At 45.6% G+C, this 23,208-nt stretch overlaps 5 protein-coding genes across 7 annotated transcripts; 2 read left to right on the top strand and 3 right to left on the bottom strand.

The window, feature by feature from the left end:
- Positions 1-40: 40 nt before the first annotated feature.
- LOC120454402 (SAFB-like transcription modulator) lies at positions 41-5,017 on the top strand. 2 transcript variants are annotated; one of them, XM_039639663.2, is made up of 9 exons: positions 42-307; positions 444-938; positions 999-1,026; positions 1,241-1,355; positions 1,461-1,507; positions 2,415-3,441; positions 3,770-3,919; positions 3,972-4,397; positions 4,466-5,017. In XM_039639663.2, the coding sequence occupies exons 1-9, from the start codon at positions 188-190 to the stop codon at positions 4,833-4,835; spliced, it is 2,778 nt and encodes a 925-aa protein (XP_039495597.1). In that variant the 5' UTR covers positions 42-187; the 3' UTR covers positions 4,836-5,017. The 2 variants fall into 2 exon arrangements, 1 of the variants encoding a protein (XP_039495597.1); XR_005616611.2 differs by lacking the exons at positions 2,415-3,441; positions 4,466-5,017 and having other exon boundaries at positions 41-307; positions 3,972-4,170.
- Positions 5,018-5,026: 9 nt separating this feature from the next.
- LOC120454408 (serine/threonine-protein kinase Nek8) lies at positions 5,027-8,062 on the bottom strand. The gene is made up of 9 exons (XM_039639670.1): positions 7,377-8,062; positions 7,175-7,313; positions 6,832-7,115; positions 6,607-6,780; positions 6,042-6,551; positions 5,810-5,978; positions 5,560-5,745; positions 5,274-5,506; positions 5,027-5,211 (listed from the first exon to the last, which is right to left on the bottom strand). Exons 1-9 carry the CDS (start codon positions 8,060-8,062, stop codon positions 5,067-5,069), a joined length of 2,526 nt encoding a protein of 841 aa, XP_039495604.1. The 3' UTR covers positions 5,027-5,066.
- Positions 8,063-10,307: 2,245 nt separating this feature from the next.
- On the bottom strand, positions 10,308-11,870 carry LOC120452247 (ras-related protein Rab-13). 2 transcript variants are annotated; one of them, XM_039636374.2, is made up of 4 exons: positions 11,561-11,870; positions 10,997-11,289; positions 10,830-10,943; positions 10,308-10,768 (listed from the first exon to the last, which is right to left on the bottom strand). In XM_039636374.2, exons 1-4 carry the CDS (start codon positions 11,682-11,684, stop codon positions 10,658-10,660), a joined length of 642 nt encoding a protein of 213 aa, XP_039492308.1. In that variant the 5' UTR covers positions 11,685-11,870; the 3' UTR covers positions 10,308-10,657. The 2 variants fall into 2 exon arrangements, with proteins under 2 accessions (XP_039492308.1, XP_039492309.1); XM_039636375.2 differs by lacking the exon at positions 11,561-11,870 and adding an exon at positions 11,428-11,444.
- Positions 11,871-12,005: 135 nt separating this feature from the next.
- On the bottom strand, positions 12,006-13,696 carry LOC120452246 (E3 ubiquitin-protein transferase MAEA). The gene has a single exon (XM_039636373.1). It carries the CDS (start codon positions 13,588-13,590, stop codon positions 12,406-12,408), a length of 1,185 nt encoding a protein of 394 aa, XP_039492307.1. The 5' UTR covers positions 13,591-13,696; the 3' UTR covers positions 12,006-12,405.
- Positions 13,697-20,020: 6,324 nt separating this feature from the next.
- Positions 20,021-23,160, top strand: LOC120453131. Its single transcript, XM_039637680.1, has 4 exons — positions 20,021-20,565; positions 21,378-21,524; positions 22,655-22,831; positions 22,933-23,160. The coding sequence occupies exons 1-4, from the start codon at positions 20,421-20,423 to the stop codon at positions 23,022-23,024; spliced, it is 561 nt and encodes a 186-aa protein (XP_039493614.1). The 5' UTR covers positions 20,021-20,420; the 3' UTR covers positions 23,025-23,160.
- Positions 23,161-23,208: the final 48 nt, after the last annotated feature.

Here is a 23,208-nt window from a genome sequence, read left to right as displayed (position 1 = left end):
GCAGCAGATAACTAGTCGTCGCCATTTTCGATTGCCATTCGATAATTGTGTGTGTATCAGTGAGTCTTGACAGGAAATTTTCACACGTTTCGAGACGGGAAGAAAAAATATAGAAAATTTAATTTCAATTTTAAAAAGCAACCAAGTTCTAGTTAGGCAATTGACCAGTGATCTATAACAAAACAAAATGCCCCAGGCAGGAAAGAAAATCGCGGAATTGCGCGTGTGCGATCTAAAAAGTGAGCTGGAGAAACGCGAATTGGAGACGGTCGGTCCAAAGGCGGTGCTCATCGAACGCCTAGAAAAAGTAAGTCCACAAATATGAATGCGGTTTAAATCACTGTGCAGTGCCACTAGTGATAGAGATAGTGCTACAATTGCTGGGGATGTATGTATGAATGTGTGTAAGCAACGCCTGGGTTTCTTTTTTTTTTTTTTTTAAGTCACTGAAAGCGGAAGGGCTCGACCCGGCCACCCACTTGATTGTGCCGGGCGTGAAGGCCAAGAAGCCGATCGCCATGCCCATGAAGGATCCCCAGTCGGAGGTGATGATCAAGGAGGAGCCCATCGATGCCGATGAGGAGGAGGTGGAACAGCATGATGATTATGAGAACGGCAACGACTTCTCGCGTCATGCCGACGACGATGGCCATGAGATTGACCAGGTGGGCGATGTAGACGACGAGTGTGTGATCCTCGATGACGACGATGAAGAGGAGGAGGATCAGGATCAGGAGTATGACGATGAGCACCAGAACGGCGATGGCGATGCCGAGGGGGAAGCTCGAGACGATGGAGCCGAGAACAATGGCGACGACGCGGCTATCAATGATATCCATGGTGAGGAGGAGAACACCGGTGACACCGGAAATATGGACAATGACGAGTCGATCAATCTGACCATTGGGGAGGACGAGCAAAAGCTGCTGCACGATGAGGTGATTCCAACTATCCGGACTTCAATTGTTGCATTCTAATTCAATTTGCTTTATCTTCAGGCTCCTGACGACAAATCTATTAAGTCTGGTATGTTCACAAAGCGACATGATATACGATATCATGTGTTTTTTTATTCATGCAATTGATTTAGAAATTCCAGTTTCACAATCAAAGTGTCTTTGTTTTCCAAATGCGCATAAATTTACATTTTGGTTCTTGTTTACGTCTGTGAATTTTATATACAAGATCACTCTGAAGTAAATAGAGTTTATAGTCTAATAAAAGGTATATTGATTAACAGTGAAACCGGCCAATAAATCCGAAAAGTCTAACTCGAAGGATGCCGACAAGAAGAGTGACGAAGGAGCTCGCTCCAAGAAAAGGGATGAGAAATCCTGTGATAAAAAGGACTCTAGGTAGGGTTTAGAAACATTTCTGTGATAATATTTCTGCTAATAATTTAATACTTTATTTCTTTTCGTTCCGCCACGTGGATTTTCACAATTTATTATGGAATATAGCGATCAAAAGTCCTCTGGAAAGTTGTCGAATCAAAAGGACGATAAAGGTAAATTAAGTTACAGTTTTAGCATGAATAAGAATGGTGTGTTCGGAAGGTCTTGCGTTGGGAATGATCAGACCAAGCATGAACCCAGTTGAGGTCGAAAAAATTGACTAAACCATTGAGGAACATGTATCAAAGACCGTGCAAGAGAGTGTGAATTTGGTTGGGACACGGACAAGGGACGCATACCAACAAGGATGCGAAATTACGGCACAGGAGCGGCGATGCATCTTTAAAACCAGCAATTTGAGTTAATCTTAAAGTGTTTGTTCCAGTTCACTTCAACGGAAACTTCATTCTAATCAAACACACATCTTAATGTTCTCCAAGGAGTTTTTAACATTGGTCATCAATGGGCGTACGCGCAAATACTCGGTTGAGGGGTTAAAAAAAATATAGAATCGGGCTGTCGCAAGTATCTGCAGAGTAAATGGATGGAACCTTTCCTTTACTGCAGCTGGGAAGTGCGGATATTTCTTATTCTTCTCGGCAGATAACTACTGGATTGGGATTACATCACTTACTACGATCCTGACTCGGAAATGCTGACTTCACCTTCGGATGGCGATTGAAACAGACACAGACACAGACTGCGATGAAAACAGTCAGCTCTGAATATGCTGCTCTATACTCTGGACCCTTTTAGCAAAAAGCGAGCATGCTGCTGCGATTGATATTCATCAGCAACCCAATCAAATTCATACTCTCTTAGCTTCGTTAGGTGAAGTTTGTCGGTAATCTTACGATTGTGCTCTAAACTCCAACATCTGCAGCAGCTACAAAATGTGTGCGTTCACAAAATGCTTCCCTTAAAAAACGTATCATAAACAAAAACAGTTAACCAGTTAAGCCCACTCAAAGCTCTGACCATATCTCTCTTCCAATATTATTATTTACATGGAACTTGCAGAGAAATCGACAGCAGCACCTGGTGCCACATCCTCCACTGCATCGAGTGCCGCTGGCAGTAAATCGGGATCCGGTTCAAATGCTGGCAATGGTACCGGGGCCAACAAGCAGGCGACGCTGTCGCGTAATCTCTGGGTTTCTGGGCTGTCTACTTTGACCCGTGCCAGCGACCTTAAGGCAATCTTCTCCAAGTTTGGCAAGGTGATTGGGGCCAAGGTGGTCACTAATACGCGTACTCCGGGCACTCGCTGCTACGGATACGTAACCATGTCCTCCTCGGCGGACGCCTCGCGGTGCATCGAAAATCTGCACCGCACCGAGTTGCATGGACGCATCATTTCGGTGGAGCGTACCAAGAACGAGATTGGCGGCAGCCTCAATTCCAAGGAGAGCAAGGGCAAGACTCCGGGCGACGCTGGAAACAAGAAGAAGGAAGACGACAGTGGCAAAAAATCCGGTAGCGGCAAGGGCTCTAGCTCCAACGGTGGTGACGACAAGAAGGGCGGCGATGGAAACGGTGACAACAAGTCCGTTGGCGGCGATTCAAAGCGTGATGGCAAGGAGAGCAACAGGGACCGCAGCCGTCGCATCGATGATCGGGGCAAGTCGTCAGCTAGCCAGGATAGACCGCGCCACGATCGCGAGCGATCTGGCAAGGGTAGTCAGGACCATCGTTCCGGGCGCAATCCGCGCGACGTCGACCGTGAGATTCAGCAGCGCCAGAGGGAGCGCGAGCGACGTCAACGGGAGATGCTGTCCTACCAGAAGATACGTGAGGAGCGCGAGCGCCAGCGCCTTCGGGAAAGAGAGCGTGAGCTGCGTGAGGAGGAGCGTCGCCGTCGGGAGGCCCGTGAGCGCCAGCGCATCGAAGAGGAGCGTCTGCAGGAAGAGCGGCGCAAGCTCGCCGTGGAGCGGGAACGGCTTGAGCGGGAGAAGGCCGAGCTTTTGCGGATGGAGCGCGAGCGTCAGAAGCTGGAGCGAGAAAAAATCGAGCTGGAGCGCCTCGAGCTGAAGCGACAACAGATGAAGTATGCTAAAAAAAAAAACCAAAACAGACCGTAATGCGTTGCACTCGTGCCAACGCAGAGGCGACAACACAGATATACCAATATTTATTTTATACTCTCTCGGAGAGCATTTGTCCTTGTGATTAGCGTGTTAAGTTGCAGCCTCCACGTTGTTTCTTCAACTCAAATTGCTTTTAAGCGGAACGTTGATAGGCAAATGCATCCTAGTCTAAAGTCTGAGTCTGATACCCCCACTTCCATCCAGAACTGCCCTTGCTAGCATTACTAACTCAACTCTTCTATTTCTTCCATCTCTCTTCCTCTCAATCTTGTCGATTCACACAAACAGGATCATGGAGTCCCGCGATGATCCCGGCAAGCGCGGGGTAAGCAAGCGCGCCGACGACCGTTATGGAGACGTTACTGATCGTAAGCGTACAGCTATATTTGATGCTCCACCACCACCGAGATTCGACACGAATCTAGTCAGCTCTCGCAGGTAAGATTTCTCCACAAGCAATAGCGTGCGAGCTACAATTATGTCTTTGCAGCACCTATGACAAAAAACACGATGACTACGGATCCTCTTCGACCACCAAGCGTGTGCTGGATGACTACTCTAGCTCCAACAAGCGTCTGGATTACACCAGCAAGCGTAACGACTACAGCACCTCTTCTGGATCTAAGCGTGGTGCTGTCGACGATTATGCCGCCGTGCCCACCAAGCGCTCCAACGATTATAATGCCTCCTCCTCTAGCAAGCGTGACGACTATAAGCGCGATGAAGTGCGTCATTTGCCACTTTCAGGAACTGCCGGCGGTGGCTCAAGCGGCTCGTACCTGCACAAGAACAACACAGGCGGTGGCGGAGTCGCATCCTATGTCCACAAGAACAACACCAGCGGCACGGGCGGACGCTACAACGATACCGATCGCAGCAACACATCAAGCTACAGACGCGATGACTCCCACAGCCTGTACATGTTTATAAAACCAAATTAAACGAGCGACGATGGGTTCTAACTATTCTTCTTTTTGATTATAGGGGCAACAAGCGATATGACAACTCCAGCGGCGGTGGTGGAGCCTACGGTACCAGCTCAAACAGCGTTAACATCTGGGCCCCATCATCCGGCGGAAGCAGCTCTCACCTAGGCAGCGGTGGAGGAGGCAACCAAATTAAGTCATACGGCAACAACGGCCTTTCTTCGAATATGCACAGCACCAATTCGTGGCAGAAGTCCACTCCCGTTGACGACAACGGTTGGCGCCAAGTACCCGGACGTTTCGATCGCGGCTACAACGAACGTTCGACCGGCTATCAAGGACCAAGTAGTGGCGGAGGAGCCGGCGGCATGTACGGTGCGAGCCGACCTGCCCAGGATCGCTATAGCGGACCGGTGTCGCGCTACTAGGGAACGTGCATTTTAAATGAGGCAATTCGAATTACGAAACATGCAACCCCGCATCCAACACACCCCGCCCGAATGACTTTTCCAGCAGCGCCCAGGAGCGCTGCTTTTACTTTAGTGCACTTTAGTTGTAGTTTTAACTCTTAAAATTACATTTGAAAACCAATAAATGTATTATCAAACTATATGGAAAATATGCACACAATTTTAGTACATCTCTAGGATTTATTGAACCTACAACGGCGGGTAATCGCCTTCGTAGGAGGATATTAGTGGCGTTGTTGTGTCCACCAGCACCAGAACGCTGTGAGCCAAAGGATAAACATCGTGCACCTGGACGTAGTAACCTCGGTCGCACTGCTCCTTGGAGGAGAAGAGACTGCAGAAGATGCAGGTAAAAATAGTACAAACAAAAATCTCAATTGCAAAATGATGACTTACGCCAATATATCCACTGGTTCCAGTATCAGCTCCGATTTGTAGACCGAGGCCAGAAAGTTTGTAAACGCTGCCGTGTTGTTTCCCAGTTCCAATTCCGTGTTGGGTGTGCAAATCTCCAGCCCCAGTCCACAGTTGCTCGAACCAATCCCCGGCAGACCATTACGAGTGCCCCAAACGGTGATGATATTGTCTTCCGAGGCGACAATGGTGCACTGGTCGCTGCAGTTCGCCTTCTAAAGGCGTCGGTTTAGATTGAATTTCTCAACTCACGCAGAAAAATACAAACCACAATATGCCGCGACTTGACGGAATCCACCATGGTGGGGTGATCCACCGAGTAGCAGTGCCCGATACCCCGCTGACCCTCCGCATTTCTACCCATGGTATAGACATAGCCGCCCTCTACCAGGAACACCGAATGGGTGGACGAGAAGCACGCCTGGGTCACCTTGTGAGGCAGTTGCACTTTTTTCTGCGGAGTAGGATTTTAAGGTATGCAATGGGTATAAAGGGGTAATTCAAGATCGTGCACCTACAAAGGCTGTGATCTTCGACGGACGTTGGAAACCCAGTTTGTTGTAGTCATTGCTGCCACAGACGTGCAGTTCTCCGTTGGCGAATAGCACAGCTGAAGTATCGGGACCGCAGTAGATCTTTGATGGCTTCGTCTTCACATGCGATAGCAGAATCTTTTGGGGGAACTTCCTGGTGGGGGGATTATCAGTTTAGAGAAATGGTGATAAAGAATCTGAAGCTCCTTGAACCCACTGTTGCTGCTGATAATTTCCAAGACCAAGGGCTCCGCATGTACTGGTGCCCCACACGTATACCGCTCCCTCTCGACTTAAGGCCAGCACGTGGTGGAGTCCAGCGGCCACCTGCTCCACCCGGACATCCGCCAATCGAACGACCAGCTTGGGGCTGTGGTAGTTGCGTTGCTCGTCCTGCCCCAATGACAGATGGGCATTGCTACCGCAGCTTAGCAGACTGCCCGCCTGGGTGACCAGGATGGTAAAGCCATCGCCGGCGCAGGCGCTCACCACATGGTAGTTGCGCACGCTCTCCATGCGACTTGGGTAGTGCTTCCAGGCCTCCAGTGCGGTGAGACCCAGCTGGCCGTGGGTGCCCTCACCCCAGGCGTATGCCGATCCGTCCACGTTGACCACCACGAAGTGAGAATCCGACATCGCTACGCCGACGATGACGGCCTTCGGCGGCAGTTGGATGGGCGCCATGCTGAAGCAGGTGCCGAAGGCCTTCAGCTGGTACAGCACGGATCTGCAGGTGGGTTTCTGGATTAGATCATCGGAGTGGATGTGGACTAACCCATTACCGTTTCTCAAGGATCTCGTGCGGCGCCGCTGTCTCCGCACTCATTAATTGCTTCGTCTCCGTCTGGGCGGTGGGTAATTCCAGCTCCATGGACACATTGCAGTAGGCGGTGGCTGGATCGGGAGCAGTCAATTGGTTGCCACCGCTATCTCCCACATCATCCTCGTAGGAGTAACTGCGGGGTCAGAATAGGTCAAGAGTTGGTGGTTAGAGAATTCAAGCATACCCTTTATTCTTTCCCAGGCTACGAAATATCAGCGGAATCCAGTAGACCAAAACCTCCGATGCGGTAGGCCGTCGAGGTGCCTCCACTTGGAGCAGGTTGGACATTAGACTGCGAAGTCCCGAGGTGTAACCAGATGGCACGGGCGTATAGTTCCCTGCCATAATCTTGGTGACTAGTTCCGATAGATTGGAGGCAGCAAAGGTCTTCTTCAGGCAGCACATCTCGCCGAGAATGCAGCCCAGAGCCCAAATGTCACTCTTGTTGTCGTACTCCTTTCCCTCACACTGGAAACCAGGACAGCATTAGGATATGGTGACCTATTTCGAGCCATTGAACAATTTACCATCTCCGGACTGAAGTAGTAGGGTGTGCCCAAAACGGTCTGGGCATGTATCTTGGTGTTCATTATTTTGGATATGCCGAAATCTCCGATTTTCACTATACCCCGCCGGTTCAGGAATACATTCGCGGTCTTCAAATCACTGAATGCAAAACGAATATTGTAATCAAATTTCTGGTAGAATATTCAAAGATGACGGCGTTACCGATGGAGGATGTTCTCCGAGTGCATGTAGTTAATGGCACTGGAGATCTGCTCGAATACGGCTATAATATAGCGTTCAGGAAAATGCAGTTTTCCCTGCCGCTCGGCGATGATGTGGGCCAGTGTCCCTCCATCGGCGTACTCCATCTCGATAAGCAGAGTGTTGTCCTTGATGAAGCTTCCGAGGTAGCTCACAATATTCGGATGATGTAATTTCGAGAAGACATCAACCTCGTTCATGGCCAGATCCCGACCAGGCGGGGTCAACTCACTCAGGTTGATTTGCTTGAAGACGATCTGATGCCCGTCGGACTTGCGTCGGTACAGGATGGCGATGCCAAAGGATCCCTGGCCCACAACCCGCACCTTTTCGTAGTTGGCCAATTCAGGTCCTGCCACTCCCACTGCCGCCTCCCGTGGAACACTCAACTGCAGGAGGCTCTCCTGTCGGTTGGGCACCAGTGCCTTACTGCTCGACATGGCCTCCGCCAAGGAGGTACTCGCTGCTCCGGTGGTGCCGTCCGTAATGGTAAACACCGTGGGCAGGACCCTGGTGCAAGTCGATTGCTTGCGCTGAGGAGCCTGACCCAAGGGCAACTGCAGCGAACTGGTGGTCAGTGTGGTGGCGTCCGTTATGCGGCCGTTAAAAATGGGCAGGGAGCTCGCCTTGGCTCGGAACTTATTCATCTCCTTCGAGCGGACACAGCCTGTGCCTTGGCTGTCCAAAATCGAATCGTATCCTGTCTATTGTATAATTATCCTTTGGCATGTCCCAGCCATAGTTGTGGTCACAATGGTTGCTAGGTAAAGTGGGTGACACGACGTCTGGGTGGGTGGGCCTGAGCTCGCGTTATCAGTGGGCTCGCTAATTGGACAGCCCGGAACATGGGAATACTATCATAAGCAATTGGAGCGGAAAGGGGACTATATTTGCAGGGCCACGATTCCGAATAATCGATGTTAATTTCTCAGTTTGCAGTGGTTTGAGAAAATCAAAATGATCAAATCGCTTTAGTGATTGTCTTATACAGAATTAAACATCAAAAGAACAAAGGCGTTATGTTGACTGATTTATTGTTAACATATGTACAATGTATTTCAAGTTTTTAAGGACGCCGAGCGGCGTTCCAATCGTTCCTTTGGTTGTCCTTCATTGATCCAACATTTTTCACATTAGGATAACTACCCAGAGCTAAAAAATGAAATTTTTAGATTTAGAATTAAATTCAAAGAAAACAAGAGATATTGCTATTTTCGAGTTCCCGCCGTTAAGATACAGGTTACTAAGCTAGTGAAAATGCTAACGAGAAATTTCAACATATTTTTATGATTGAATTATTATATATGAATAAATGATTGAACAAAATTGTAAATTGCTTAAAAACGCATCAAGATAAAATTAAAATAACGCATACCAACACTCCATGGTACTTCAGAAGTGGAAAAGCCCAGCAGTTGATTTATAGTCAGCAGAAGGACGACTCCGAAGATGAGAACTTTTGCCACGACCATTCTGAGCGATGTATAGAATCTTATTATTGGTGCCTTGAAATACAAGGTGTTTATATATAATATTTTTATACCCTGTCAGCTGCTATAGCTAATCCAAAATTCCGCATAATTTTAATCATGCGTTAATTTCTCAATAATAATAAAAATTTTTATACCCGTTACTCGTAGAGTAAAAGGGTATACTAGATTCGTTGAAAAGTATGTAACAGGCAGAAGGAAGCGTTTCCGACCATATAAAGTATATATATTCTTGATCAGGATCAATAGCCGAGTCGATTTGGCCATGTCCGTCTGTCCGTCCGTCTATCTGTCAGTCCGTCCGTATGAACGCTGAGATCTCAGGAACTACAAAAGCTAGAAAGTTGAGACTAAGCATACAGACTCCAGAGACATAGACGCAGCGCAAGTTTGTCGATTCATGTTGCCACGCCCACAAACCGCCGAAACTGTCAGTGTTGAAGACTCTCCTTCGCACTTTCACTAGCTGAGTAACGGGTATCAGATAGTCGGGGAACTCGACTATAACGTTCTCTCTTGTTAGGTATAAAAATTCGCTGATAGAGTGTCGCGATAAAGAAGAGGTCAAATAGGAGAGTCGCAAAGTGATAATATTATATTATGTGAAAAACCCATGATTCCCTAATGGCACATAGACGTGATTTCTTTTCTTACGAGTATAAATGTATTTATATTTAGCATTAGATTATATATAGTTATTGGAATCGAGACAATATGCATGTATAATCGACCGTTATGTATTTGCTGGAATATGCTAAAATATTTATGCTATCTTCTCTTGGACTAAGTGTACCTTAAAATGCACAATCTGAACGCGTCACACACACCTCTATCAGGAATGCAATGCAGACAGCCGCCCAGTTCCTCAACTGGTTTGCATCTAAGAGGTGGCCCGTTCGCGAACTTGGCCACAATGCTACAACGCTCAATAGCTTTGGACAACTTGTACAGGTTCTGCGGTTTGCGGTTGCGATCGCATCGTAATCCATCGATGAGTATTTAGCAGGTGCAGCGATTCTCGCCGGATAGGCTGCCCAGACTGAAGGTTCCTAGGCCATTGGAGCCGGGTGATTTCTTGTCTTTGCTCTCGTCATTATCAAAGTTATCCCCCTGTGAGAAAAATGAAGTATTCGCATGGGTTCACTTTATATGGGCATCCACTCTAACGCCCACAAACCGCCGAAACTGTCAGTGTTGAAGACTCTCCTTCGCACTTTCACTAGCTGAGTAACGGGTATCAGATAGTCGGGGAACTCGACTATAACGTTCTCTCTTGTTAGGTATAAAAATTCGCTGATAGAGTGTCGCGATAAAGAAGAGGTCAAATAGGAGAGTCGCAAAGTGATAATATTATATTATGTGAAAAACCCATGATTCCCTAATGGCACATAGACGTGATTTCTTTTCTTACGAGTATAAATGTATTTATATTTAGCATTAGATTATAGTTATTGGAATCGAGACAATATGCATGTATAATCGACCGTTATGTATTTGCTGGAATATGCTAAAATATTTATGCTATCTTCTCTTGGACTAAGTGTACCTTAAAATGCACAATCTGAACGCGTCACACACACCTCTATCAGGAATGCAATGCAGACAGCCGCCCAGTTCCTCAACTGGTTTGCATCTAAGAGGTGGCCCGTTCGCGAACTTGGCCACAATGCTACAACGCTCAATAGCTTTGGACAACTTGTACAGGTTCTGCGGTTTGCGGTTGCGATCGCATCGTAATCCATCGATGAGTATTTAGCAGGTGCAGCGATTCTCGCCGGATAGGCTGCCCAGACTGAAGGTTCCTAGGCCATTGGAGCCGGGTGATTTCTTGTCTTTGCTCTCGTCATTATCAAAGTTATCCCCCTGTGAGAAAAATAAAGTATTCGCATGGGTTCACTTTATATGGGCATCCAAAGCATCTTACCCGCCGCTCCCTTTGCTCGCGGATTTTACGGGCCAACGACAGGAAGGCATCCTCGATATTGATGTTGGACTTGCAAGACACCTCAAAAAAGGGCATATCAAAGTTTTCGGCAATCTGGGGAGTATATGTTGTTGTTATTAATGTTGATTACTGATGCACTCACTCACCTTTTCGCCCCTTTCCTTGTCAACCATGCGCTGGGTGGCGGAGCACTCGCATTTGTTGCCAGCCAGCACCTTCACCACGTCCGGCGAGGCATTCTCCTGGATGTTGCGCAACCAGTAGGACAGGTTGTTGTAGCTCTCCAGGTTGGTCACGTCGTACATGAGGAGGATGCCCATGGCGCCTCGATAGTACGCCGTGGTCAATGTCCGGAATCTCTCCTGGCCTGCCGTGTCCCAGATTTGCAGCTTTATGGGCACTCCATCGAGGTTAATCAGCTTCTGCTTGAAGTCTATGCCTGGTGGAAGATAAAATGGGATGATAGTTGCTTCTTGCACAACAAAGGGGGATTACAGCCGTGGGAGAATTAATAGCTTTTAAAACTAATAGAAAACTCTAATATTTAAAAATTCTAATGTATTGGAAACTATTTAACCATTCAAAATTAATAGGCGTTCGCTTTCCAAAAAAGTTACTATTTTATAAATAGTGATTCGACACTACATTTTTCAAATGAAATTTGAAAATATTATTTCGGGGGCTGCTGTGACCACATTGGGAGCACTCACCTATCGTAGAGATGTATGTGTCGTAGTATTTTTCATCGCAATATCTGTGGACGATGCAGGTCTTGCCCACATTGGAGTCGCCCAGCACCAGAACCTTATAGGTGGCCACAAAGTCCAGTGCCATATTCAAGGAGCTGGCGGAGTTTTCGTTAGGAATTGTAATATTAACTGCGGAGGTTTTCGGTTACAGATGGGCTGGCGTTGTTGTTATTGGTAGTTGGGTGGTGCAAGTGGTGGTGGTGGTGGTTCGGTTTTGGCTACGAGGGGTAGTAGCGGGCTGCAGCTTGTGCTTGTTTATGTATCCGCTGGCCTGGCTTGTTTGTTGCTGCTCGCAGCTGTTTCACCTCGAGCTGCAGCGGCGTCACACGGATTTGTTGCAAATTTTCACAGTTTCCACAACAAAAACAGTCCGGAGCTCATGCTAATTGACAAGTGGCTTCTGGCATAAGTCGTACGATTTAACCTTTATTTAATTTGTATTTTAATGTAATATATAAGTGGTGTTAGGTGTGCATAGTGTGCCACTTCGGAGTCGGAGTCGAATTACGCCGTTCGCGTGAATCAACCTCGAAGCACTGACTACGAAACAAACCAGCCCGTGGATGCGGAGTGGAGTCAACTAATCAATAGACCTGCGCACGCGCAGCAGCAGCAGCATTCAGTTGTCGAATAATCGAAATCGGAATTCAAATCGAGGGTGTTCACGGGCTCTCTGGCTTATCAATAGTAATAATATTAGACATAGGTGTACACAATAGATATGGAGTTACATGTTCAAAAATAGAGTTGTTCATTGCTTAACTTAGTGCGGTTGGGTAGGAAGAGGAAGTCGAGTCCGGTGCCGCTTACATCACAAAGACCTTTTCGACCTTGGGGTTCGAGAACTTCGTATTGGTCACCGGACAAGTGACGGTGCCGTCGTCTTTGGTGATGTCCGGCAGAGCCATCTGGCCAAAGATCTGTCCGTTGGGCAGCATCATCGGCTGATTGTGCTCGTTAAGCGGCAGCCCTGTGACGCGGCATATAAGTCTGCTCTGCACGCAGTGCGAGTATGGCAACTTGAGAGCGATGCGGTTGAGATCCTCCTGACACACCGGGCAGTTGAGATTGCGGCAGGTCTGGGCATAGCAGTGGGGCGTCTTTAGTGCAGACAGACCGGCCTGCACTGCTGCCGAGAAGACTGACGTACTGGATAGCTGGAAGAGGCGGTAGTTCTCTTGGCGGAAGTCCAAAACCAACTTTTGCCAGCGCTGCGGATCCATATACTTGCGGTAGTGCTCTGCTTGGGCATCGGCCGGATAGGCCAGTAGGGCCATCACATGGCAGATCTCGTTCAGCTGAGTTTTCTCGTAGGCAGGGAAGTAGCGACGCGAATGCTTCACAGCTTCAAAACGCTGATTTTGACGCACTAGCTCGATGAACTCTTGCACTCTCAGGCTGAATTCAATGGTGGAGTTGATCTTGCGAAGCTTAGACTTGTTGTCTATGCACCACAGTACGCATTTGGTGGTGCTGTGACTGGCTAAGTCGTCCTCGACCTCGCGCGACGTCTGGAAAATATCCAAATTGGTCAGGTGACGTACATCGGACTTGGCGGCCAACTCCTCGGCCGTTTCATAGTATCCCATACGCAGAAGGTGCTCTATGACCAGGCGGTCTAGTCGGATGCGCTTCCATTGATCCACCGACCCCTGCCACAGGTCGCCCGTAACGCTGCTTGGCGGAGTAATGCCCTTCAGGTGGTCCAGCTTGCGCTTGCAGATCTGTGTGACGCTCAGCTCATCGTTGATGCTCTCCTCGGCCTTGCGCTTGAGCACCTGCAATTTCTGGGCGACGTTGTCCACCAGCTTGGTGACCTCGGCCAAAATGGGACCTTCCTCTGCCTCCAGGGCCTTCTCCACTTGACGCGATACATTGGTCACCTGGTCCACCTCTCTGTCGATGATCTTTTGTGCTGAACGGAAACGCTTGTTCAGCATCTCGTATGGCACTTTCAGGGTGGCGTGCTCCAACGCCTTGATCTCCGACATTTTTGCTTTTCGGTTGCGATGCAATTTTGTTTTATCCTCTTCTTTGAGACGCAATTGCGTTTTCTTCTATTTCCTTGAATTGCTTTGTTTTGCTTTTGTAGGCTAAGCGTTGCCAGACTGCTAGCAGTCAGCTTATCGAGCAAAGGTGCTGTTCAGTTAGCTAGTTCTAATGCTAATTATTTGATTTCTAATTGTTAAATATAAGAGGAGTACAAAAACAAAAGAATGCATATTTATATTATTTTGGGAAGAATTCGTTCCGTTCCGGAGTACAAAGCCACATATTTTGTTATGTTTTTGAAGTTTTATAATATTTGAATAATATTTGGCTATACTTCTGCGTGATTTCCCGCTAAACTTCATATAATGCACCGGCAGCCCCAGCAAAGTTTACAGCACTGTTACTGAACTGTTAACTAATAACAGCTGATTGAAGTCTGAGTAAACATAAACAAATGTTAAGGCAGAAGTACATTAAACAAATAGAGGGAAGCTGGATGTATCGGAATGAAGGAATTGGTCAAAAATCCTTAATCCCTCTGGGTTAAATCCTGGTAGAGCTGGTAGTCCTTGGTCAATTACATTTATTTACACGCGTAGATAAAATATAATCTTATTGAATTAATTTTTGGGACTGCCACGTGTCCCACTGTTTAATGTCCCAATGCAATTAGTACTTTTGGGATAAATCTAAATCAAGCAAAATACTTTTAATTTGCAGAGGTTTTAAGTTACCTTGTTAGCAAATGTGATCAGCAATATTCGTACAACTCTTTATAGATGATCCATTGTACATACAGTGAACAAAGATCCATTTCGAATATGCACGATTTGGCTCACTCTAATTTCTTGTAATTACAACTAGTTGGAGTTCGAGAGTTGACCTAATGTGCTCCGCAATGTAATTAATACGTCTGCTGGAGGGAAAAGTAATCACGAGTCCATGCAAAATTGCATAGAATTAACCTCCTTTTATGGTACATTGACTTTCGTCCAAGTCGCTCCGATAATTAGTCATAGATTAGGTAGCCGCCCCGTTGTACGTGCGAAAATTGAAAATCCATGAAAACCTGACCCATTCCCACAAGCTAAATGTTGGGACTTTGGTAAGTAATTTTTCATTCCCGTGAACGGAAGTTACTCATTTCGGGTAAATTTGGGACACGTGCCGTGCGAAAACGCGAGTACAAACAAATAAACAAACATTTTGTTGGTCAGGATGTGAGGTGGAACTGGTTGGTTTACAATAGTTATATACTAAAACATATTGCATTTGGTCGGCAATTGACACGTATGGTATATATGTAGTTCTATTTTCTAATGAAATAAACTTCTAAGTATATAGAAATAATTGTAAATTTGATTTAACATGCATATTATTGTGAAGGATCTATTTCAACTATATGTAGCTCTCTACCTGATTGTGAACAGCTAATCCCGCACAATTATCCTTGGACTTCCCTTTCCCAAACTGACCAGAACCGTCATTTAAAAACCCATTGCATCCGTCCTTCTCAAGGCAAGCAGTGATTATTCCCAAAAGGTCAGGCACTCACATCGAGATTTCCCTAATGACAAACAATTGAAAATTGCATGTCTGAAAAGTCCTGGGTTCCTGGTTTCCTGGGCTCTGAAAAATTGCATTTTAATAATACAACCGGTGAGAAGGCGATTAAATTCAGGCACTTCTTCAATTTGAATTCCAATTACGGAACGTCACTCATGCCGACTGACTTACACACTACCTGATCCGCTTGACAAGTTCAGTGCTCCTGGGGGACACAAAAACTTATTAGAATAACTAAGTGAGCTGCATTTGCATTGCCACAGTTTTTGTGGGTGTCCAGTTGGTGTCAAGTGAGTTCCCTGCCCGTGGAGAAGCCACCTTGGGAAAGGGTGGGTCAGTTCGGATGGTGCTGGACAACCTAACGAATGGAAACTCGGTGGAAAAGCCGAGGGAGAGCCGAGCATTTTGGTGATGTCATGGATTGCGTGCGGCGGAGCCGTCATCAATGGTCCTTCTCCTCTCGGGAACTTGCTACTTGGGCAATTTTGTTGTAGATGTTTTCGGCCCTTTTGGGCTACCATAAGAAATGGTCGTAACCCATAATCAGTGCGGCTTAATCGTGTTCCACCGCCTGGGCAGCCTATGGCACTCCAGCCCAGAAGTGGAGGGCAACTCCTGCTCCTTCCTTCCTTTCTCTTCCCTTCCCTTTCCCACTGACCACATTGCTCCGCTGGCCTGCATTGATTTTTTTTGCGCAGGAGTAGGTACTCCATTCCGGCGCTTTCGGGTTTTTTATGGTCTCCTCTAGAACTTTCACTTTTTGATGTGCGTAAATTTGCATATTTGTCGGACGCCAGGAAGGGTGTGTGCACCGACCATTCCACTTCATCCGACCTGATCCCTTTCCCCGGTGTTTTGGGTGAGTAATGAATAGCGTCCGCCTTGGATAATGAGTTTTTGGCTTCGCCTTTAGATAGGTCACTGAAAACGTCATGTGTCTATTGAAATTTAACGTCTAGTTAAATTAGCCAGTTAATATTTCTGCGATCATCCCTTTTGGAACGAGCGACTGGTTAATAGCCTCATAAAAGATACTTTACGATCCTTTAACACAGTTCATATGCATTTAGAAAGCTTTTTTCTGTATGCAATGCATCTCACAAATAATTGGATTGTGAACTTGACAAGAAATAGGTATGACTTTATTGTTTTTCTGATTGATTTAATAATTTTAAAAATAGTTTATTAAGGCAGAGCACTAACAGACCCCCTTTACAAGTTAAATAAGTTATAACGATAACGTACAATAAACAGTAAATTAAAGAATACTAGCGTAATTGTTGGCACATGTTTTAGTTTATCTTTATAATTTGTTCTAATACTTGAAGGTAAGTCGTGTAAAATTGTTTGCCGTCCAAACGACACTGAATTCCTGAATTCCACCACATTGCTCAAATGTTGCTATAATTATAATTCCTTTTGAGGATTAGGATCCTTATGACGTCCCAACCGGACCACGCATGTGTTATTAAAATAAGTTCGTGAGCCTCAGCATTTCGTAGTTATTTTTATGTTTTCGCTAGCCAGGCCTTTAGTCGCCTTAAGTTCTGGCCAACATGACATGCGAATTGGCCAAGTCGAAAGACCCCCAAAAGTGTCGCCCCATTGCTAAAATCAAGGTGTGCATTAACAAATGAACTTGAAATAATCGTTATACGACTGGCCACCCATATATTTAGCATGCATTTAGCTGCAATCAGCTATGTGGCCAAGTGGCAATGTGGCAATGTGATAAATTGGGAAAGTCATGGAAAGGTTATTTGGTCAAGACTTGGCCAACAGACAAGGCTAAAACAAGTAACAGCGGCTATCGAAGCTTTCGCCTTGCGGCACATGCAACATTCGGGGGCAGGAGGTGGCAGTTCAGTTTAAGGACTTGGCCAACTTCTGGCTCGCTGGTGTGTGCATGTCCTGGAACGCACGAAAACAAACTTGCATGCAGTGGATAATATGTGTGGTCGCAATTAGAAGTGGCCATAATGTGGAATTAAGTCCCTTAAATTGGCATTTTTTTCCAAGGGGCCTAATACACCGGACTCGGAGTTATAATCAGCAGTAATATGATGACCTCTGGGCATGAGTACACCTCGATGAGATTTCGTGAGAAAATTATATATCGCTGGCTTGGCACTGGAGGGCCCTAGAAATGCTACAGTCGCACTAATTAATCATCAGTTAAGAGCAAAAACATGACGCCCAAATTGTTGAAAGCGAATTAGTTCTTTAATTACGCTGGTCTTTCGCTTTTCTTGAAAGGGGGGAAAAAACCCAGTGGCGAGTGGCGGCGCCTCCGATTCGCTGCAGTTTCTGATTTGGTGAAAAGATTTCGTGAGTTTTCCATATAATTTTCCTGCTTGTTTTCCGTTTCTCTGCTGTGTCCGGCAACATTTATCAATAATGTCAAGAAATAAATATCCGAAATAAATTTCGGACTCTGCCGCATGGCGAATTGAATGGACGGGACTGGCACCAGCACCAGCACTCCTGAATAATAATTAAAGGAATTTATTTTTACATGTAAATATAAATATTTTCCATTTCGTATGACGCGTTGCGGCAGGATTTGCGTAAATGCTGAAGTACTATGGTATAAATCATTGTCAAGTCGGCAAATCTAGAAAAATAATTATGAACTCATAAATAACTAGTGTTTTTCAACTATATTATTATATTTTAAGTACAGCCAACTCGTAGGGATAACCCATTTGACTCAGAAGTATCTTTAATATTTATTTAAGTCGTTTTATCACATTTGAAATTTTTTGAAGTGAAATCATATTATTTATATATCAATTTGTTATTAACACTTAAACAAAGAAATATGAATATGAAGACTGGTTTAATGATTCCCACGGTCCTTGAACCCAACTAGTTATAATTAGTTCTTAATTAGTTATATCCACCGATTTTCGTGAATATATTTTCTGGACTTTCTTTCCGTTCGGCGTGCGTGTGCGAAATGAATTCGCTGCGATGGACGCATTTAGTTAGGGAAAATTGTTTATGCTGTCGCAGCGATTAAAGCAATCGTTTATAAGGCGATCGAGAAGGTAGATAAGCAGTACCAGACCCATATAGCCTTACATTTTCGGCAATCGGAAGAGGGTCGAAAGTACACGAAATGCAAAGGAATTTGTGTTGGCAAATTGGGCGAGTTCTTCATGTCCCAACTGACCTCAAAGTGTTTCTCTTCGGGTGTAAATTATTGGCTCAGCTGGAAAAGTGGCTACGTATGTATATTTAGACAATGGAAGCAGACATGGCCGAAAGTTGGGCATCCGTTTCGGCCTGTTCGATATCCACCTAAATGGTGCTTTGCCAAATTGGGGCTAAGGGGGCGTGGCTAGTAACATTTCCCTTTTCGGACAGGCTGCATTCCAGGAGTTGAAGGTTTGAAAGTTAAAAGTTGAAAGCAACAAGCAAGCCACTCATCTGGGCAATTCAGCAAACGTAATTAGGGCCATGCAGCGCCAAAAAGCAAAAAATAATCATAAACAACGGGCCAGTAGAAATTAGGGAGCGAGCGAAGAATAATGGCCAAAATAACTATTTGCCTTTGACTAACCAGTTTCTGTTGTTGCTCCTGGTGCGTGCTAATGTTACACTTTATTGTTGTGGCTGTTGCTCGACTCCGCGGGCCCCAAAAAGTAGGCTATGCAATGGTTGTACGCCTCTAATGCCTTCGTCATTATTATAGTTCCCACACACTGCCACACACACACATACAGAGAAGACGAGGACGAGAAAAGGACGAGGTCGCCTCCGCCAGCAGCTACAATAAAAACAGGTGCACGAAGGTGAGGCAGCTACAAAAATCCATCTTCGTTAACAAAACTCGCTCACGAAATACACAAAAGCAGTGAAGCGCTTACAAGTGCGTCGGAGTATAGAGTCTACCATATAGAGTATACCATATAGCGTATACCATATAGCGTATATCATATGGAGTATGCCATATAGCATACCATATAGCAAATACTAATCCCATACTGCCAGCGAAAGTTTCGAAATCTGCGCGAAGATTCCAAGCCATCCAACTCCTTGTAGTGGAATACCCTTCGACGACTCGAGGGATCTCTTAATTATGCATGCGGTGTCTGTCCTCCAGGAATCCCAATATTATGGATGTCCTGGAATGCGTGAATTCATTTCCGCTCAGCCACAGTTGCTTAGACGGATCGTTAGCTGCGTACATTTAAAATTAATGAAACCGCATATTTTTTATCTTTTTGTGTGAAACTTATTGTTGCCAACTCTTGCGTCAGCTAAATCGTTGGTAATATGAATACCCATAAAACCGGTCTTGTTGTCTAACTTGATATACAGTTGCTTTTACATATATTGCGAATTTATTATAAGCCAATTAAAATAGAATCAGTTGTTGTTTTTAAACAAAACAAGATTTTAACTTCCATTCATAGAGTAAGGCTTTTAAGTAATGTCTTTTGTTTAACTTTAACTTTATTATGTCTAATAAATATCTTTTAAAACCAAATAATATCTAAGTTTTTTGACTAACCACTGTCAAATTTAGTGAAATATTATAAATTTTTGTAAGTAATATTATATTCTAAAAAACTAATATGTATTAATATTGTTATCTGCTGAACGGAAACTTAAGTTTAATATAAAGTGATTCTTCTTTGAGGAAGGGTATCTGGGAAGCGGCTCTGGTTCGTCGCCTCTCTGGGAAAGGGGTTAGCTGGCTGGCCGAGCAGGTGACTGTGGAGGAGGAGGAGCAGTCTGGTGGGTGGTGTGAGGTGTGGGTGGTGGTTGGTGGAAGGTGGCGCCGGTGTGCGCGAGCGCCAAGTAGCCACGAGCAGCGTCGTCGAAGCAACTTAAGGTCCGTGTGCGCCGCGAATTCTTCACTTGCATTTCGAGCGCGCAGGCGACTGGTTGGAGCTACTCGTCCGGAGACAGAAGTACCAAGTGGAAGTACCGAAAGCGAGTGCCCCAAAGTATTGGAGATTTTTTGGAGTGACGCCTCTGGTGCGGGTTTGTTTTGCGTCGGACTTTCTGGCGGAGCGGAAACGATTTCGGTGTGAAAATTTGCATAAAATTGCGCCCGCGAAACCGACAAAGAAACGAAAAAAGCGTTGAGGAAACCAATTTAAAGCCTTTTGGGCAGTTTTCAAGCTTGCAAAGTGCGTGTGAAACCCGTTGCGGTCCTGTGGAATTTATATAACACTCGAAAAAGGACTTCTTCCGCGAACTCTTGTAGTACTACTCTCGACCCAAAACTCGTTTAGTTACCAATTGCAAAATGCAGCCCCTGAAGCGCTTCACACAATGCGGCAGTCTGACCATGCTCTTCGGCATCTTCATCATCCTCTTCGGGGTCAGTTCCACGGCACTGACCACTTTTGGCAAGACCAACAACCAGCCGCCCCCCACGCACGTCCCAATTGGTAAGAGAACCCCCGCGGTTTGGTCATAAACAGCCCCATCAAAGTCGCTGGCAAGGTCACGAGGAGTTTCTTGTCGAGATTGGGCGCGGGATTAGAAGGAGTTTGAGTTTAAGTTCGGGCTGTAACTTTGCTGTAACTCGTACTCAAGCATTAGCTGTTGGAGGATTATTAATATAATTATTGTACTAGAATTCATATAACAAAACGATCAGTTATAGTAGTTTACGTATTTGAAGCTCGCAAGCAGAATCGTTTTCTTTAAGAAACAGGTTTTGAGTTAAGAGCTAACTATTTTATTGTAATTAACTTCAGATAAAGCTACAATACCCAATCTCTTGAGTTCGACTAAGGGCCAATTAATCGCTTATTAAGACACCTAGTCGTTAGCAAAACAAATAGCCAGCCATCCAGTTTGTCTGATCCAGTCATTTGTCATCCGATTGGCTTTGTACTCCCTCATAAATAAATGGAATAATAATTGTGGCACAGAGCCAGCGATTGAATGACACGACACAGAACACGGAGCATTGCTAACACAAATCGAATCGAGAATTGATCAAACAAGTCACTCAAGTGCAATGACAACCCACGCTCCACAAATCCCTGACATTAGGAGTGGGCTTTCTGGCTGGGTGGTAAGTTGGTAATAGCCCTGTGATTGGAGTTGGCAAACAGGAATGGATAAAGTAGATAGATATACATAGATAGGCAGACAAGCGGTGATTGGTGTTATTCACTCGATACTCACACAATTAGTGGGCAATTAGCTAAGCAAACTGGGCATTAACTTTGATTACTATCCCTAATTGCAGTTAAAGGACGAGAGTGCAGTGCCCACGACGATTGCACGGCGATAGATCGCACCAGCTGCGTCAAGGATCCCAATGACTACAAGCTGCGTTGCCTCTGCGGCGACGACTCGCCTCCTTCGGCTGGCAGCTGTCCGGATGTCCTTAAAGGTAATATATCAGCAAAAAAGTAGATTTTCTAACAATATTCCACAATTAAGAAAAGATTTTAAACATATTATTTGAACAAGAGAAATAGCCTTTTTAAAAATACGATTGATATCATATAGTTGCTGGCTTAAACTTTAGATACATAGTTTTTGGTTTATAATGTTATGCAACTTCCAAATGATTTCTATTAAATATGAATGCCCTGTATCTACGCTCCTTTGACTGCCAACCCTTTGCAGTATCCTTGCTAAAGGATTCCCAGAAATAGAACAGCCAACAAAAAGTCAGCTAATTGCTAAGACATGCACATTACATTTATTATTTAAGGGCCCGCTGCTTTCTTGGAGGCCTCCTCCGTGATGAGCCAGTGCCTCAAGTGGCATGTAGGTGATGCGTCCAAGGCGCCACCTAAATGAGAATTAAACAAAGCATCCTGCCAGGATGGCCACCCACAGCCACCCACTTTCACCTTCCTTCGCTATTTGCCTGCTTATTTATTTAGTTTTCGTGCGCGATTCACACTTGCTCCTTGGGCTCCATGGACTCCTTGGGTCATGTGCCCGCCATTGTTGGCCCTCCAGTGCTTTGGTTCTTTGCTCCTTTGGTCCTTTGGTCCTCCAGAACTGGAGGTTCTCCAGCTCTCCTCACGGCAGGCAGGACATTCTTTAGCCGGGCCAAGGAAGGACCGAAAGGCAGAGCAGCAAGCTTTATGGCGGCGCAATGTCGATGCCGGATTTATGTTAGGATGTCGTGACTCCTACGAAACTCTAGGAAACTAAAACGAGGCCCCAAACGAGTGGCAAATGGTAATGGGAATCGCCGCAGTGCCAATTTGTGACATGCACAGCCCAGCAGAAATGTTATACGCTATTTTTGCATGCACGTCTCGCAGTCTTTGGCATTGCGAGTTTTTCTCCGTGTGGCAGATCTACTTTCTGTTACTTTCTGCCAGTATATACATTGTAATACTCCAGAGTATCGCATTTCCAGACTATTATAGCTCTGCATAATGGCGTTGTTATACCAAAATGGCTATTAAATGAAACTATGTTCAATTTAGTTATAATCATGCAGTATAGCAAATTCATTGTATATATACAAATATTTACATAATATTATTCACTTTGTAGGGCTGCGTCACAAGTGCAACAGCAACAACGACTGCGAGGACGGGATGGTGTGCCAGTTCGAGAATAGCAACCGCACCATCGGAGTGGCCAAGTTCATGTCCAGCAAGACCAAGCTGTGTCTCTGCGACAACGACAACGGATATGTGGAGGACATCCTGCACGACATCTGCAGCGGAGGTAAGAAGTGCCTCATCTCAGACTTCCTATTTAAGATACATGAACTTCTCTTATCCTGATTCATGAATCCCGATGCCTAACCCATCTTCTTCAACTTCCAGCCAATCTTCAGGGACTGGTCAGCTTCTTGGTCTCGATCTGCTCGCTCCTGGCGCCGTTCTTGGTGTCCGCCCACATGCGAAAGCATTTCTAGGAGGCGATCGGCGAAAGCGGAAGCGGAAGTCGTAGTTTGGCGTTTATCTACCCCAGTGATCCATCAAATGTGCCTCAGTGAAACCAACAGAAACAAAAGATCATCCTTCCCCTACCCCTTCCCCTCACATATGAAAACCGAAACGTAATCTTTGAAAAGCGAAAAAAAAATGAGAAAGAAATTA

This window comes from Drosophila santomea, chromosome 3R, assembly GCF_016746245.2.
Source record: "Drosophila santomea strain STO CAGO 1482 chromosome 3R, Prin_Dsan_1.1, whole genome shotgun sequence".
Classification (NCBI taxonomy): Eukaryota; Metazoa; Arthropoda; class Insecta; order Diptera; family Drosophilidae; genus Drosophila; species Drosophila santomea.
Note: the sequence above shows the minus strand (reverse complement) of the source record. Positions and strands in the feature narration are given on the sequence as shown.